This window comes from Corvus cornix, chromosome 17 (assembly GCF_000738735.6).
Source record: "Corvus cornix cornix isolate S_Up_H32 chromosome 17, ASM73873v5, whole genome shotgun sequence".
Classification (NCBI taxonomy): Eukaryota; Metazoa; Chordata; class Aves; order Passeriformes; family Corvidae; genus Corvus; species Corvus cornix.
The window spans coordinates 10,854,947-10,871,619 of NC_046346.1; the positions used below are offsets into that span (position 1 = coordinate 10,854,947).

Below are 16,673 nucleotides of genomic sequence, written 5' to 3' on the forward strand. Positions count from 1 at the left end.
CCACTGAGGTCCCCTGTGGCTGACCCTGTGGGAAGAAGTCACTGCAGAGCACCAGCCACTGCTCCCAGCACTGTGGGGCAGCTTTGAGAAAGGGCACTTAAAAGCAAACGAGAGGTTGTGAATTGCAGCAGCACCACCTGAGGAGTGTGAGCCCCAAGCACAGCTTCTGGAAGAGCAGACAGATGAGGCTCCATCACTGGAAAGGGTGCAGCTGGCTTTAAGACCCTGCCCCACAGCAGGGGACAGGGAATCCCCAGTCCCTGGGAAGCCCAGAGGGGACGGGAAAGGACACGGAAACATGTCCAGGTGCAGAGATCCCTGGGCTCTTTGTGCTCACCAGATTGCAGCTTCAGCTCCCCCCGCATCCTGAGGGACAGGACAGTCAGGGACTTCAGGGCTGGCAGCAGTAGATGCACTGATTTAGGGAGAGAGACAGAAAGATAAATATTATCCCACTTTATTATCCCTACAGACAGGTAACCCTCATAAAAGGGGTCAGTTCTAATTAAGCCTCAGGCAAAACAGGCACTGGACACCAGAGGAGGCATCACAAAAAGGATGGCTGGCACTGATACCCAGGGGACAACTAACACCGAATTCCTGCAGATGGGACATGACTAGCCATGGCCTTGTTCCTCCTCCTCCACCATCTCCCTGGCACTCTGATGATCTCCACTCCAGCTGCAGGCACAAGGGCAGAGCAGGGATTCATTCCTTGCAGTGAGCTTTAGCTCAGGATCAGTCTCAAAGAGAACAGCTGGATGGGACAGAGAGTCCTGACAGATAAGAACAGGAGTGAGAACAGATTTGGCTTGCATGTGTCAGCTCAGGGCAGAGCCAGCACCTCCTGCCCAGCTCAGCACCACAGAATCATGCCTGGAGAGTCAGAGCATGAAACAACCCCACAGAGAAAGGTCCTGGCCTTGGGGGTACAGAGGGCCAGGCTGTGCTACATGGGGTTCACAGGGATCTCCAATGGATACCAAGTACCAAGCCACAGTCGAATGTCATTCAGCTCAAGCATCATCACTGAGCTGGGTGGGAAGCAGGAGGAGTCCTGAGATGCACCATCATTTAATAGGACCCATCTTAGACCACCACCACACTCCCTCAAGAGACCTGCAGAGGAGTGCAGCTCACAGTCAGGATGTCATCCCAGGCAGTAGCACCCACAACCATGCGAGGCAGAGCTGCCATTTCTCCATGTGATGTGCACAGGGAAGAGCCCGTCAGCCTCTGCTCTATCCCACACGCAGTTAAATGCAAAACCAAGTTCTAAAGCCCCTCTGTGAGGTCAGGCTGATGTGAGCATCCTCAGGCTATGGAACATCACTTCTCCTTTTACAGACATCATGAAAAGAATCTAATCCTGGCAGACATCAGGAAATATTTGCCAGGTCAAGCCAAGTAAAAGGTGAGGTGTCTGTTTCAACTTGTCAACAGCCCGAAACAGCAGCTCAGAGGTGTAGGCTACCTTGGTTGGCTCTATGGCTCTTTCCCTACAGGAGCCTGCAGACATGTAAACAGCAACTATGGTATCACTACCACCAATGGGACGGAGGGGTTGCCGTGAGGACCATCAGTTTGGGCACTACAGGGTCAGGACAGTGTCTCTGGCAGGCAGAACATGGGCAGCAGAGAGAGGCCAGGCACGCCTCCTTGGGTTTCCAATCTTGTCTTCCAACAGCAGAACAAGCAGGAGCAGGCACCCTCTAAGGGCCAGGCTTGTCTGGAGATGCTGGCTGGAGTGTTGAAGATGCATCACTTTTTCCCAAGAGCAGCCAAAATCCAGCCTAAGTCAGCAAGGGCACAGCAGCTCACCCCACAAAGGCAGCACAGGCAGCAGCCATGTCTCCCACACGCTGGGGGTCACAGGGCTGGGGACAGCATCCCTGCAGCCCATTTAGAGACAGAAAAGAAGCAGCTTGAGAGCAGCATGGCTGATAAGCCATCAGCAGGGCAGGGATGCTCCCCAGGAGGGGTTCCAGTTTCCTCCCACAGAGATGCCACCAGCAGCCCCAGACCTGGAGACACAACACCTGGAGCAGCAGGTCTGATGAGTTTGGGGCAAGAGTCCCTTGAAACCCCAGGGGAAGTCTGGGGATGGGGATGGGGAGGGGGAGGCATGTGCTAGATGAAGGTGGAGTCCAGCTGGCTCATCTCATGGTTGTTGTGGGCACGAGCCTCGAAGAGCTGCTTGATCAGGGCAGATTTCTCCTGCTCCAGCTGGGTGATGCGCTCACTCTTGTCAGTCACCTCCTGCACAAGATGGGAGAAATATGTTGGTTAGAGGAGGAAAATGCTGGCAACTAGTGTGTTGCAGGTAAAATTTCATAGAACCACAGAATCACAGGCTTTGGGTAGGTGTGAGTAGGACATTAAAGCCCATCTCATCCCAGCCCCTCACCACGGGCAGGAACACCTTCCACTAGAGCAGGTTGCTCCAAGACCTGTCCAATCTGGCCTTGGACACTTCCAGGGATGGGGCAGCTTCTCTGGGCAACCTGTGCCAGGGCCTCACCACCCTCACAGGGAAGAATTTCTTTCCAGTATTCCATCTCACCCTGCCCTCTGGCAGGGGGAAGCCATTTCCCCTTGTCCTGTCCCTCCATGCCTTTGTCCAAAGTCCCTCTCCAGCTCTCTGAGAGGCCCTTCAGGCCCTGGAAGCCTCCCTGGAGCCTTCTCTTCTCCAGGTGAACATCCCCAGCTCTCCCAGCCTGGTTCCAGAGCAGAGGGACTTGAGCCCCCAGAGCATCTTTGTGGCCACGTGCTGGGACAGAAACCCCAGCAGTGAGCCTGGTCCTGGCAGGGGCACCATCCCTTCCCTGGCAGCCACCAACTGCAGCCTCTGCACTCTCTTGTGACCTCCATTTGTCATAGTCTTTTCCCTCTGTCAGGAATGCCCCATCCCTGCCACTGACTCACCCAGCAAACAGCTGGAGACAGCTGGGCACAGCTGTGTGCCAGAGGGTCTCCACGTGCAGCCCACACACCCTTCTCTGGGATGACCAAGTCTGGCCAAGCTGAAGGAACACTTCCCACTGTCTGTCACTCCTTCCCCGGCCCCATCCCATCCCCTTCCATTCCCAGCACCCCCAAGGGCATCTCCTCCAGCCATACCCCCACTCACCTTGGTGAGAAGCCGATTCTGCTCCTTCAGCATGTTGATGGCTTGCTGGGAGCCTGTGGAGGCTGGGGATGTCACAGGGACCAGCCTGCTCGGGGCTGGGGAGGGGTTTGCTGTCTGTAGAGATGATGAAGGGATGAGACACTGAGCCTCCTCCCCTGTCGCCCTTCCCAGCCCTTCTTCAAGGTGACATGTTTCTATTGCACACAAAGAACTGAGAGGAGCCCAGCAGAGGATTAAAATCTCAGCACAGGCCATCACAGGGTCTCCAGCCCACCAGGCAGTATGGGGAAACATTCCTGTTAGTGTGCCTGGCTCCTGCCAATGTGCCTGGCTCCTGCCTGGCAGGACAGGCAGCTCTGAAGTGTCTGATTCAGCGCCTCAGGAAGCTGGGCTCCTTGTTCTCTTGACAATGGCTACACCTTTTTGGGGATCTCCTTAAACCCCCACAAATGCCTTAAGCATCCTCCAGCCCAGCTAAGGACCAGCTGTGCTGTCCTCTTGGCTGTTCCCCATCACCTGTTTTGCCCATGGAGCCAAGTCACCTTCCCAGAGCTGGGGGAAATTCTGGCAGCTCCAATGTCAGCCCAGTCACCAACGTGGCGGGGACAGGATGGGTTCTAAGATTACACAAACAACCTCAAGCTGCTGATGTGCTGTTCTCACCTTGCCAGCAGTGGAAAGAAGGTCACCCAGGCAGCGGTTCACCTCCTGCAGCTTGGGGACCAGGCGCCCCAGGTGGCTCTGGCCACCTTCAGGGAAATCCTGCAGGATGGGGAGGAAGAAGATGCTGGAGGTTACCATGGGGCCAGCTCTGGGGCCAGCTCCAGGTCCAGCCAATTCCCAGCCCTGTTCTTCAAACCCACAAGCAGCCAGAAGAAGCCCCAGACTCACAGCACTGGTTCTCTTCTTCCCCAGGAGTCGCTGGTGCTCCTGCATGAGCTGGATGTGCTGGTGGTACCACTCTCGAGCCCGGTCTATAAGCTCCAGGCCCTGCAATAGGAAATCCTTCTCCTGTTCCAGCTCCTTCATGTACTTCAGCTGCAGGACAGAGCAGAGGGATGTCACCCACTCCCCACCAAGGCTTTGTCAAGAAACCCAGGTGGTTTCTTCATGAGGTGTGAGGGGATGTGGATACAGGCAAGGGTCTCAGCCCCTTTCCCCATGAAAAGCTACAGAAGAGCAGGATAATGACTGCTGCCTGATGCTGCTTTGGAGGAAGACTTCTGGAAGAAAAGTTCTCCAGTTTGGGAGAACCAAAGTGTGTGAAGGACACTCAGGTCACCCCTACCCTCCTGCTCACCATTGCAGGTGCAGGTTTCTTCACCTATTTACCCAGGGAGGAAGCAGGAGCAGTGCCTGCAGCTGTCTCCAGCTCCCTTTGGGGTGTGAGTGTCAGCCACAGAACAGACACACCTGGATTTCAGTGAGCAGTGAAGAGTCTAGCTCACTGTGCAGGCTGTAAGTCAGGGAAAACCTGCAGCCCTGTCTTCCCAGCACTCTGCCCCCAGTTTGCCTCATCCCTGGAGGCACATGAAGCTGAGCAGAGCATAGCACACCACACCTCTCTACAGAGGGTCTCTGCCAGCTGCTCAGGTTCCAGCATCAGCATCACCTGGAGAGGCAGTGGGGGCCCTGCTGTGCCCAGAGAGCTGCTACAAGGGTGCCTGGGGCTCCTGCCCCCAGAGCAACCCCTTGGAATAGGCCAAGCATGACCCAAGGCTGCTGCAGAGCAGGGGGCTCAGCCCACATCCACAGGGGATACAGGGTCCTCATTCCACTGCCACCTTCTGCTCCTGCTACCCCTTGGCACTGCGCTGCCACCGGCAATCAGAGAGGTGGAGAGGGATGAGGGGACATCCCTGGGGAACAGAGCAACTGAGGCGGTGACCCGTTCATCACCGTCACTCCGTGAGCCTGCAGCCCTTCTCTCCTTTTCAATACCAGGCTGCTCCCCCAGTTCCCAGGGGCATGGGGAGCTTCCTGCCTCACTGCCTCTGCCTTCCTTGCCACAACACAGCCTGGCTTTCACCCCCAGCACAGCCTGGGCTCCAGAGTCTTCTCCAGGCACCAGAAAATATCTTGGTCACCCAGAAAATGCTGGGTGTACCAGAACCTCTCCTGATGCTTCGGAGAGCATGAGGAGTGGTGCAGCTCAGAAACAACCCTGAACAGAACCCCGTGGACAAGTGGCACCATACCAAGACCTTCTTCAGGCCATCAGCATTTCCATGTCCTCACTGCCAGCCCCAAAGCCTCCCCACATCCCATATCTGCCACCCATTACACTGGGCCTGCCCTTGCTCCTGCTGCTCCTGGAAATGCTTTTTGCAACACAACAACTCCTCCTGCACCCTTCTCCAATGGCCCAAAGGGACCTACCTAGAGGAAGAGGTGCAGCGCCTTGGTGCTGTTACTGTTGCTGTTGCTGAGGGGCACAAAGAAGGTGCTGTATGTAGCAAGGACCCCCACCCAGCTGGGGGTACAGCCCACTGCCATCTGGCCTGCCCTCCTCCCACCAGGCTTGCTGACCAGCACAGAGACCAGAGGAAGAGGGAGCTTCCCACAGAGCAGAGGGACACTGCCAGCCCTGCCTGGTGTGGGGACAGACAGCATATCGCCAGAATGAGACATTTGGGGCAGGAGGAAGACAAAGTGCTGGAGTTGGCTGGTGCTTGGTGGCTGGTAAAGGGGAGGGGACAGAGCTGTGCCCTGGGCTGCCTACAAATGACAGCGCTCCACCTCTCAGAGAAGGTCTCATCCCAGCCACCCTTGTGGCCATAGGGCAATCAGGCCAATTGATGAGGGACTGGCTGGAAAAACACCAGCTGAGCAAGTGGGCACCAGATGAGATGGTGCAAAGGGTCCTGGGGCTGCAGCACGGCCTCCACAGCTCTGCTCCCTGCTCAGGAGGAATCAGTCCTGGTGCACTTTGGGATGCAGGATGGACACCAGTGCTCCCATCCCCCATGGGCTTTAGGCAAATTAGTCTAATGACAGACAAGTTCCTTGTCCCTTGGGAGCCCAGCATCAGGGCAGGGAGGGGTAAGGGAGGTGACAGTACAAGGATTCAGTCCTTGCTGGACTCAAACTTGTTCCAGCTGTCTCTGTAGGCTTGGAAATGGCACCAGTGACTGAAGACTGTGCCCAGGGTGTCAGGGAAGGCTGAGACACCCCTTCTCTGGGGTTAGAAGCACAAAAAGGCAGTGCAGCACTTGGGGACATATAGGGAGAGAGGGAAGGAGGGGACATCCCTCCCACTGCCCTCATGGTAACTTGGGGGAATAGAGACCAGAGCAACACAAGCCCAGAGCAAGAGTGCTTATGGCAGAGCTGGGGACAGACATGGTGGCCATCAGCCCCTTCACAGCAACACAAGGTTAAGACCTTGAGCTTGGGACCTTGAGATGGACTCCAGCCCAGAGCTGCACACACAGGGAAGAGCCTTCCTGTCTCCAAACAGCAGTCCCCAGCCCCCAAAACCCCAAGAAGCAGAGCCCTCAATCCCAGACACAAAGAGCTACATTTATCACTCCTTGTCAGCACCTCTCAGCAGAGGCCCCTCGGCCCAAGGGGGCCCCTGCCCCTCGCATGGCTGCAAGCCCAGCAAACTACCTGCACAAACATCCTCTCCCCAGGCTGGCATGCTGTGTCCCCAGAAGTCAGCGACAGGCTGGGCACTGCTGATCAGGCCTGCTGGGCTGTAGGAGCAGGGTGACACCAGGGCGTGAGAAGTGGAAGTGCAGTGGTGACAGTTCCACCAAGTACTCATCCTGCAGGCTTGGTCCTGGCTCTCTGTCCAGGACAATTTAACTTGAGCCTGTGGGTAACGTGCCCAGGCAGCTACTCCATTCCACCTGGGAGCAATGAGATCCCTTCACCCAGGCAATTTGATCCGAGCCTCTCCACTGAGCAGCAGAGAGAGGGGAGCAGACCCCTCTGTCGTGGGCTGCCTGGATAAATTCCATGTGGATTTCTCTGCTTTGCTAGCAAAAAGTCTGTCGGGAGGCAAGAGGATATGCATGTTTGAGCCCTGATCTACACGGAACACCTGGGAGGGGACATAGCCTGGCGCCACTGCTTGCTAGTGCAAAGCATACCTGACCCTTTCTGGGGTGCCCTAAAGGCCCAGAGATCCACCTGTTTCCACACCTCCACCTTTGCCTTCCTCTTCCCAAGACCTTGCCCAAGGGGAAGGCAGTCAGCACACTAGCTTCATGGGCTGACCCCACTCTGGGGGAAGGCATGCACCTCCTCCCTGGCTGGCACAATTCAGGATGGAAAGCTCCTTGGAAATAATGACAGAATGTCCACATACATCAACAGAGCCTCATATCCAAAATATCAGGATTTGCCCGATGCCCCACAGCTCACGCGTGCAGGGTGGGCAGGGAGGAAGCCAAAAGCCCAGAGATGATGTCAGCAGTGAGGGACCCCTGCAATCCACCTTCCCCTTCATGGGAGCCCACAACACTCCCTTACCATGCTGAAGTCCACGCCATTGGTGATGGTGTGTCTCCGGTGCTCTGCACGGCCTCTCTGATGCCTCTGAGCGTCCCCAGCCCCTGGGTGGCCACCATCTCCCTGGGACTGCCCAGACTTTGCACCACCACCTGGAACAGAGGAAGGCATGAGGCCAGGAGCTACTTTCAACAAAATCCTCCCCAGGGCCACTTCTGTGAGATGATCTGCAGGGTGGTCTTGCAAGCTGGGAGAGACTGAGCAAACCACCAGCCTGAGCACCTGCTCCCGGCTTTGTCCAGGCAGGACAGGTGTCAGGAATGGCTGACTCAGCTGTGCCAGGCTGGCAACAGACCTCAATGTCATCTTCTGCAGAGAGCAAGCAGCTTCCAGACAAAGCTGGTCCAGTCCCAGCAGAGGAAACTAAACCATTTGTCATATTGCCTGCCCTCATGTGTCCTCATGGGACACCTGGCTTCCACTCAGGTGGCACCAGCTCTGCCAGGAACCCAACCTTTCCTGAAGGCAGCTCCTGCTTGGTGATGGACTTGGCCATGTGGACATCCACTCCAGACACCATGTCCACGATGTAATCATAGAGCAATAGTAAATCAGGCTGTAGATTTTCCAAAATTTTATTAAAACCCCAACATCCTATCCTGCAAAAGACTAATCTACTACAAACACATGGTGCTGATGCAAATCCATGCATAACCTATTTTTGAAGATTAAGTTCATACTGGCCTGCACATACTGGCAGGTTCCAGGCTGGATCAGGCACCTCCTGCCTGTCGGCCAGGGCAGAAATTCCCATGGCACCTGCAATGAAGACCATACAAGCCCCACACTGCCTGCCCTCACCAGAAACCCAGCCCCGCAGCCACAGCCGAGCCAGCTCCGATCCACCGCTAGCCGAGCTGGTAGAGCAGCACCGTGATACCCTACCACCCCAAACCACAGCGTCAGGGCAGCCAGGGGTGCAGCCAGCACATCCCCAGGCAAGTCTGGGCAGCAGCCTGCTGCTCCTCCCTTCCTGGCCCAGTCCCCAGCCAAGTGCCCAGCACACCCTGTCTCATGCCACCCCCTCGGCCCCACAGCTTCCCAGCTCCCTGCGCACAGGTTTCCTCAAGAGTTCCTTTCCCAACCTGGCTTTTCAAGAAGAGCAGCAGGGAGCTGGCAAGTGATGGCAGGCAGCTGAGGAAAAAGCCCTCCTCCCAGGACAGCTCCCCACAGATCTGCCAGGTACCCCCACCCCTTGCACATCCTTCTACCAGAGCTGCCTGGCACAGGCATGGCACACTCCCTGCTGCAGGCACATGAAGGGCTGTGAATAACAGGACAGGGTGTGTGGCACCACATGGGCTGGCACATTTCTTCCCTCTGCTCCATAGGTTTCCTCAGCTGAGCACATGGACATGACAGAGGAAGGATATGAGGCAGGAGAGGGCAGCCATGGGCACAGAAGCCACCCTTCATCTTGAAGGTATGAAGTGTGGGAGCCCTGTACTAGGGCTGCCTGTGCTGCCACAGTCACAGTGGTTCAGTGACAGGAGACAGGCTCAGGGGGCAGCAGGCAACACGACACCTTAGTTTGTCACTTTGTGTCACTGGGGAAAGAAGCCACCATGCCATAGGAAAAATCCTCCTTCTGCTCCATGACAGTATCTCACCCCACCTCCCAGCAAGTACTCTGGCACAGACAGGTCTCTAGCACATCAATGAACACAGTCTTTGATACCACCCATCCATCTGCTTTGCCAGCTCCCTTTGGTTTCATACACCCAAGTCTATCTGGGAGGAACCCAGCAAGACTGGTGTGACCACACACAAGTTGTCCTAGCAGACCTGTAGCATATCCTGCTCGAAAAGCTGAGGAACAGCCCCAAAACAAAGGATACTCTCAACAGTCAGAATCCTAAGGCAAAGACAGGAACACTTCTGGTAGGAGTTGCAGGACAAATACACGTTAGAAAACTTTTTGCTGCAGTTACCTAAAGTGCTGGGTTGAGCTGAGCTGCACCTGTGATAAGAAGGAGTTCCTGGTCAACCAGCTGAGCTCTGCACACCTGAGCTGACAAGGTAGTGGCTAAAACAGGACCCCTGCTAATGAGCTGGGATAGTTGTTCTTACGGAAAGAACCGGACCAGATCACCAGAGGTGGAAGAGATCCTGCCATGAGATAATGGACAGGCTCCTCCCTCTGGGACCCTCTCTGCCCAGGACAAGCAGACACCTCATGGTTGTTTTACACTTCTCCACATTGTCCTTGGCAATGGCCCAGACAAGCCCCTCCAAACCATCCCCTCCCTCCTGCCAGTGCCAACAGCTCTCCAGCTGCTAGAGACAAGCCACCCCTGGAGCAAGGGAAAGCACTGTGCTGGGGAGGAGCCAGTGCCCAGGGCCATGACACACTTCCTGGGCTCCTTCTGCTGTGTGCCTTGACTTCCCCAGGTCCCAGCTCACAGGGGAAATACTGGGGTAAAGACCCCAAGAGTGATATGCTCAGACGCTGCTGTGACAAGACACCAGGCACCAGAGGTAGGGACATCATTATGGTGACTTCCCCACCCTGTGATTTCTCCAATATCCACCTTACCATCCTTGTGTCCAGTGGGTGCTGTTGGCTCCCCAGGGACCACGCGGTGCCAAGCAGCAGCTTGCAGACTGCACCAGCACTGCTGGGCTGAGAAGCTGGAAGCTGACTTAAGCAGGGACTTCAGAAGCACTTCTGCCCACACGCTAGGAGAGGTTAGTGTGGGAAAGGAGATAGAATTGTTGTCCCACTGGCTCACTGCACCCCTGGACGTGCCAGGAAAACCACCTGGCCCCAAACTCTGCCATTTTGCCACGAGTCACATCCAAATCGCCTCTGACACGTGCAGATGCTCCTCAGATCATAAAGCATAGCTGGGGAGGCACCCTGTGAGCACCCTCTTCCCCCAAAACACAGGCAGGGAGCATTTCCTCCAACTCATTGCAGCTTATGAGCACTGATACATCATCTCATTGCACTTGGTTGGGGTCTTACAGAAGCCACCACATACAGCTGGAGGCTCAGAGTAGCCTCACACCCAAATAATATAATCTTAGTGGAGACAGGTCTTCCCAGAGCCACAGGCAGCTCCCAGCACCCACCACACATCTCTGCAGCAGGGATGGAGACATATCCTGCCATGGCACTGCCCAACTTCCTTGCATCCATCAGAGGAGAACATCCACCTGTTCAACTGCACCCTGGGAAACCATCTATGGAAGGGCACACTGGGCAGTTGTGCAGGATCTGGAGCTAAAGGAGCAGGAATAACTGAGTTGTACCATTTTCTAAGCTGCTGAATGAACCTGAAACTCAGGCCACTTGCCAGAATTGCCCTGCAATGTGGGATGCTGGCAGCAAGGGCTGAAGCACTAACCCTGCCCGCAGGCTCTGGACAGTTATGGAACATCACCCTGTAATGGAAAAATCCTCAGCAAGCAGAAAGCTGCTGCAGTCAGCCCAGGGCAGAGCTTTCAATCTGCTGCCTGTTCACCAAGCAGGATTTTTTTCAGGTTTTTCCAGATTTACACTCTTGATGATAGAAGAGTTAGTCTGCTTAATAATATTCCCTTAGATGAAGCTCCAGTGATTAGTCTGGAGGCAAAATGGAAAGCAGAGAACCTCAGTCACAGTTAAAAGTTTCTTCTCCACCCAGGAGAAGGGACAGGGAGGGAGCGGTTGGGAAGGGAAGGCAAACCAGCCTGACCTTCCCAAGGTGGAGGAAGTCACTGCACTGAGGTGGTGCAATAACAAGTACCAGCTCCTCACACAGACTTTGTCTCCCTGATCTGAAAGCACTTCACAAACCTAGATAAAGAATTATTACCTACCCAGGTAAGCCCAGAAGCCTGGCTTCCTTATAACATCTACTGACTAGCAACAAATCGAGATGCCAGTGAAACAGTCTCCCCCATGCCAAGGTCAGTGTACCACCCTGGAGGGCTCTGGCAGAGCCAGCACAGGGAGCCCAGATCCCAAGGAAAGGGCAGAGTCCACAGGGATGTGCAGGTGAGCTCTACAGACAAAGCCTGCGACTGCAGAGCACATCGCCTTGGTGCTGCTCTCCCATTTATTAATTGACTAATTATTTATTATTGGGAATAGCGCTGTGGAATGATCCAAACCAAAAACCTGGATCAGGTTTTGCATTTTTTATTTGTCCAAACCATGCATGACATCGTGAAGGAATCATTCCTGAGGGCCAGTCCAGCGCAGAGCCCACCGAGCACACGGCCGCTCCGTGACCGCAGCTTCACCCCAGCGAAGCCGCTCGGCTTCGGGAGTCCCCAGGGCCCAGCCGTTCTCCGAGACGCCCAGCTGTGCCACCCACCCCCAGGGAAGGTCAGGACAGACTCTGAGCCAGGGGACAACCACGGACACATTACGGCAAAGCCCTTAATTCCTCCTGTCAGCGCTATAAATAGCCCAGCGCATCGCGAGGGGAGCACAGCCCCGGGCGGGCGGCGGCGCTGGGATATTCGCACTGGGATCGGAGCTCAGCAAAGCCAAACTGGGACTAACAGTAACTTTGGGGGAGTTTTACACCGGCCCTGCGGGAATCGCTGGCTCTGAGCCCAGAGGAGGGCACAGGGGAGCGGGGCGAGCCGCGGGATCCCATCCCGACCTCCGAGCGCCAGTCCCCGGCCCCGGCGCTGCCATCACCCCTGCGAGCCCGAAGTCCCCTGCCCAGTGCTGCCACTCACCGCGGCCTCGGGGCTGGCCGTGCCCCGGCTCCCGCTGCCCGCTGCTTTTCCCCCGCCGCTCCTCGGAACAGCGAGGGCTTGGTGGCTTCTCCACGCTCCGCCGCCCGCCGCTGCCACCCTCCACCGGGGGCTCAGCCCCAGGCAGGGCCGCCCGCAGCCCCAGGACGAACCTCTCGAAGGTGAGGTACCCGCTGGCCGGCGCCGCCTGCCGCAACCCCTCCATCACCCCGGCGGGCAGCTCCTGGGCTTCCGCTCCCCGCCAGCGCGACTCGATCTCCCGTAGGTGCACGTAACCCCGCCGCCGGTCATCCAGGATATCGAAAAGAGTTCGCAGGCTCTGCAGGAAAACCCGGGGAAGACCCTCGGTACCGGCGGGGAGCGAACGCTCACCGCGCTCCGGGGCCATCGCCGCCGCTCCAAGCGTTACTCCGCACTCCGCCCCCGCGCGCCTATTGGCTGGCGGCGGGAAGTGCCGCGTTCCTATTGGCTGGCGGCCGGCAGGCGCTCCGGCCATTGGCTAAGAGGGGGCACGGCAGTTTGAGTTGCACGCGGCGCCCGCCCCGCCCCCGGGCCGCGGGTCGCGGTGGGTCCCGGTCCCTTGGCGGGGGGAGCCGGGCCCTCCCCTGCGGTCGAGGGGCCGCGACAAACGCCAAACCCTTCCTCCTTCTGCCCCCCGCTTTATATACTGAGCATGATGTCGTATGGTCCAGAATATCCCTTGGGGCCATTGGGGTCAGCTGTCCTGGCTGTGTATCCCCCCAGCTCCTTATGCATCCCCATCCCCCTCCCTGGTGGGGTGGGGTGAGAAGCAGAAAAGACCGTGGGTCTGTACAAGCACCACTCAGCAGTAAGAAAAATATCTCCATGTTATCAACACAATATTTTGGTCTCCATATTCTCAGCACAAATCCAAAACCTATCGCCATAAAAGCTACAGCGAAGAAAATTAACTCTACCCCAGTCAAAACCAGCACAATTTCTAAAGACTTCAGAGCCAATGTGATTAATGAACAGGGACAAGGAGAATCCCAGTGATGGCATTCACTCTTACTGCCACCTTTGCAAATACACCCAAGAAGTGTTAGTCAATGTAGCATCCCTACAGGAGGGAGATGTAAGCACCAGCATGGAGGAGTCCTGTGTGGTGTACTTGTCTGGTGCCATGGGGGAAATAAAATGAGTCCCATCATCCCAATGCTGTGGCTGGTAAGGCACCAGTGGGCACCAGACAGCAGGAGATGGGGTAGAAGCCCAGTTGAACCAAAGACATGAAAAAAGGATGGAAAAACCCACCAGTGTTGACAAGTGAGAGAAACAGGATTTGGATCTTGTCTTTTACAAACTTAATATGCACTGGCATTGGTAAGAGAATGAGTTTCTCTACTTTACAGGGAACTTTGCTGCGTCTGTTAGATGCAGCAGCATGTTAATCCTAGTGCAAGGTCCTGCATCCTCTGCAAACCCCCTCGACCAGAGAGTCCATTGCAACACAGCAGACTGCAAAGCCCTGGTGTCATGATTCCCATGTCACAGGCACCTCAGCTTGCTCAAGGGGCTCTGGGCAGCCGCATGCCAGCACCTTCAGAGCCCCCACCCTGGTCTGATGCTCATGATGCTGAGAGGAGTGTCAGGGAGCAAGCCTGCTGGAGAAGGGTGATGGTCAGGAAAGGTGATGAACCACTGTTCAAGTGCTCAGGTTGTGACACTACCTGTGTCATGGACATCTCCTTGTGCCATGTACCAGGGGTGATTCCCTTTAGCTCTGAGTTGGCTTCGAAGGAAGAGGGTGGAAGCTACTTGGGGCTCAAGCTCTCCCACCCACATGGCCCTTGCTATGCTCCCCTTGCCATCAGATTCCCTGTCCAGGTCAGACTGCATCCAGGTGTCTTCAGCACCTTGGTCCTACTTCTGGCTTCTCATTCCATTCTTGCCACTCCTCTTCTCCATGGACACTCAGCCTTCCCAGCCCCAGGCTGCCAGGTAAATCACAGCAGCCTCTGGAGACTCTTAGGGGGCTTTTCTCTACCAAGGTCCTGCTCCATCTGCTCTCTGTGCTGCTGCTGAGCTGTTCACAGCCTGCTTTGCTTTAATTCATTCCTTTTCAGAAATTTCCGGGACCTGTCCTACCTGTTTGAGATCTCTGCTTGGCTTAGCTGTGTTTGACTGAACAGGTTCGCACCTGCTCAGGATACGGGGAGAAGGAACCAGTGCTTCCCTTCCCTTCCTACTCGAAAAACAAGGCAGTCACTGTGGTGCTGCTCAGCTCTGGCAGCATCAGCACGTGGGCTATTATGCTCAGCAAAGGCTTGATCTACAAAAAAAGGGGGTTTCCTCTAGGTTCCTCCCCCATCTCTGACCTTGTGGAACAGGAATAACAGGGGGAAATCAGAACGACCTTAATGTCTTTTGTCCAATCTCCCTGCCTAGCCAGTCTATCCCACCAGGAAAGTGAACCAGAGATACCAGACACAGCTCCTGGTGTTTACTGTACCTGCAAGTTCAGCTGAAATACTCTCGCTGCTGTCCATGTGGAGCTTCCTGCTCCAGCACAGGGAGTTGGGACAAAACTGCTGATGGCAGCTCTGCTCTTGCTGCGTTTTCTGTATCAAACTGCCCTCGACAAGCTGCTTTGAGACACACTGGCGTTTCCATCCACACTGACATTTCCAGGCCCAGTGGATGAAGTTAGGGAGATTTTGGATATTCTTGGAAAAGACTTTTGGGGGGTTCGTGTTTTTTTAGGGGAGGGTTTATTTTCTCTCACTATACAGTTTATCTTGGGGCCAGCCCAGACTCTTCTGACAAACAGAGATGTCTGTTTTTATATAAACAATGCAGTTATTCAGCTCTCCTTCCTTCAAGCTACTGGGAAACACCAGTTGCCATTCAGATCTGGCCCACCCCTGCCTCTCTGCTGGCCTTTCCGGATGGATAAGGGCTGGTGGTTATGTAGGCACCACCTGTGTGGAAGGACCTGGGCAGACAGGGGATGCCACCACAGCAGGGAGAGATTTCATGTAAAGGGGAGCAGAGCAAGGAGGTTTCAAAACCCCAAGGCTCTTAGGAGCAGAAGCTGTGTCAAGTCACATAAAATAAGAAACAGAATGTGAAACTGAAGCTTTGACAACTCTCAGGGATTCTTCCTGATCTGATGGTCACATCTGGATGGGGTCTCGCTTCCCCGACTCCAGTCACATGCAGAGACGTGGCTGTGTCTGAGCTGCTGCCTGTCTTCTCATGTTCTCCTACCCAGCTGGGCTCTGACTGCAGGCAGGATGGCTACTGTAAGGGGCAATCACAGCCTGTGGGCGAGGATTTTACTATGCTCATGAGCACAAAGTTCAAACAAAGTTGTTCTTTGGCATTTTAGTTTGATTTATAGTGTTCTCCTGTTCTTGACTTCTCAGTTCACGCGCTACCCGCAATCCCTGCGGGACCGCGGCTGGGGCGAGCCGGGAGGCGGCTCCGGGAACCTCGTGATCCGCGGGCGGCGGGGAGGGGTTCGGGGGGGCGGGACAGCGTCTCTGGTCCGGCCCGGCCCGGCCCGGTCCCGCCGTGTCCCGTGCCGCTCAGACTGGGCTTCCCACGCCATGGACCCGCCCGAGGAGGTGCGGGCTCGGCTGGAGCGGTGCGGACAGGGCCATCTGCTGCGGTTCTGGGCCGAGCTGGACACAGCGCAGCGCGGAGCGCTGCTGGCGGCGCTGCCGCCGGGGCTGGGCGAGCACTGCCGGCTGGCGGCGGCGGCCGGGGCCCGCCAGCGCGGCCCGCCCGAGCGCCTGGACGGCCGGATGGAGCCGCTCCCCGCCGAGCTGCTGGGCAGCGCCCGCCGCAGCGGCCCCGCCGCGCTGCAGCACTGGGAGGCGGAAGGTGAGCGGGCCGCGAGGCCGCCTGTCTCTTCTGTCCCGGGGCTGCCGGGGTCCAGCGCGGGGGTTCGGGGGCAGCCGCGTTCCGCCGAGCCCCAGCGGTGCGGGAGCGGGGCTGCGCCCGGCGGGGCCCCGGGGCAGGAGCCGCCTCTTGCGGTGGCACCGCGGGGCACCGGGTGGTCCGGCCCCGGCACCGCGTGCTCCCGCCCCGGCACCGCGTGCTCCCGAGGCCGGCGGCCGGCGGGTGGGAGCCGCAGGGACGGCGGGTTGGATAAGGAGGGAGAGAGCGGGGTCACGGCCACACCCGGCCCGAGCGCCGGCAGCCGGTGTCCTCGACCCGGGGAACACTGGGTGAGACACCGAGTTTTCACTCTGCGTTATGAAATGCAGCAGCCGAGGCCCCGCGGCCGTGCCCGGTAGGATCAGATCTCTACAACTCCGTGACAGTCGGTGATAGCCAGGTGGGTCTCAGTCTTTCCTCCCAC

The 16,673-nt window shown here is 56.7% G+C and overlaps 2 protein-coding genes across 4 annotated transcripts in view; one reads left to right on the forward strand and one right to left on the reverse strand.

The window, feature by feature from the left end:
- Positions 1 to 441: 441 nt before the first annotated feature.
- On the reverse strand, positions 442 to 12,854 carry SAPCD2 (suppressor APC domain containing 2). The gene is made up of 6 exons (XM_039561894.1): positions 12,326 to 12,854; positions 7,610 to 7,740; positions 4,022 to 4,168; positions 3,794 to 3,892; positions 3,131 to 3,244; positions 442 to 2,259 (listed from the first exon to the last, which is right to left on the reverse strand). The coding sequence occupies exons 1-6, from the start codon at positions 12,837 to 12,839 to the stop codon at positions 2,131 to 2,133; spliced, it is 1,134 nt and encodes a 377-aa protein (XP_039417828.1). The 5' UTR covers positions 12,840 to 12,854; the 3' UTR covers positions 442 to 2,130.
- Positions 12,855 to 15,824: 2,970 nt separating this feature from the next.
- The window catches only part of UAP1L1 (UDP-N-acetylglucosamine pyrophosphorylase 1 like 1), a 40,654-nt gene continuing 39,805 nt past the window's right edge, over positions 15,825 to 16,673 (forward strand). For 2 of the 3 annotated variants that reach the window (XM_039561566.1, XM_039561567.1), the window contains exon 1: positions 15,837 to 16,192. In XM_039561566.1, coding sequence (XP_039417500.1) covers positions 15,916 to 16,192 — 277 coding nt within the window. In that variant the 5' untranslated portion in view covers positions 15,837 to 15,915. Of the gene's footprint in view, positions 16,193 to 16,673 lie in introns of all 3 variants that reach the window. The other variant, XM_039561568.1, reaches the window with a different exon arrangement.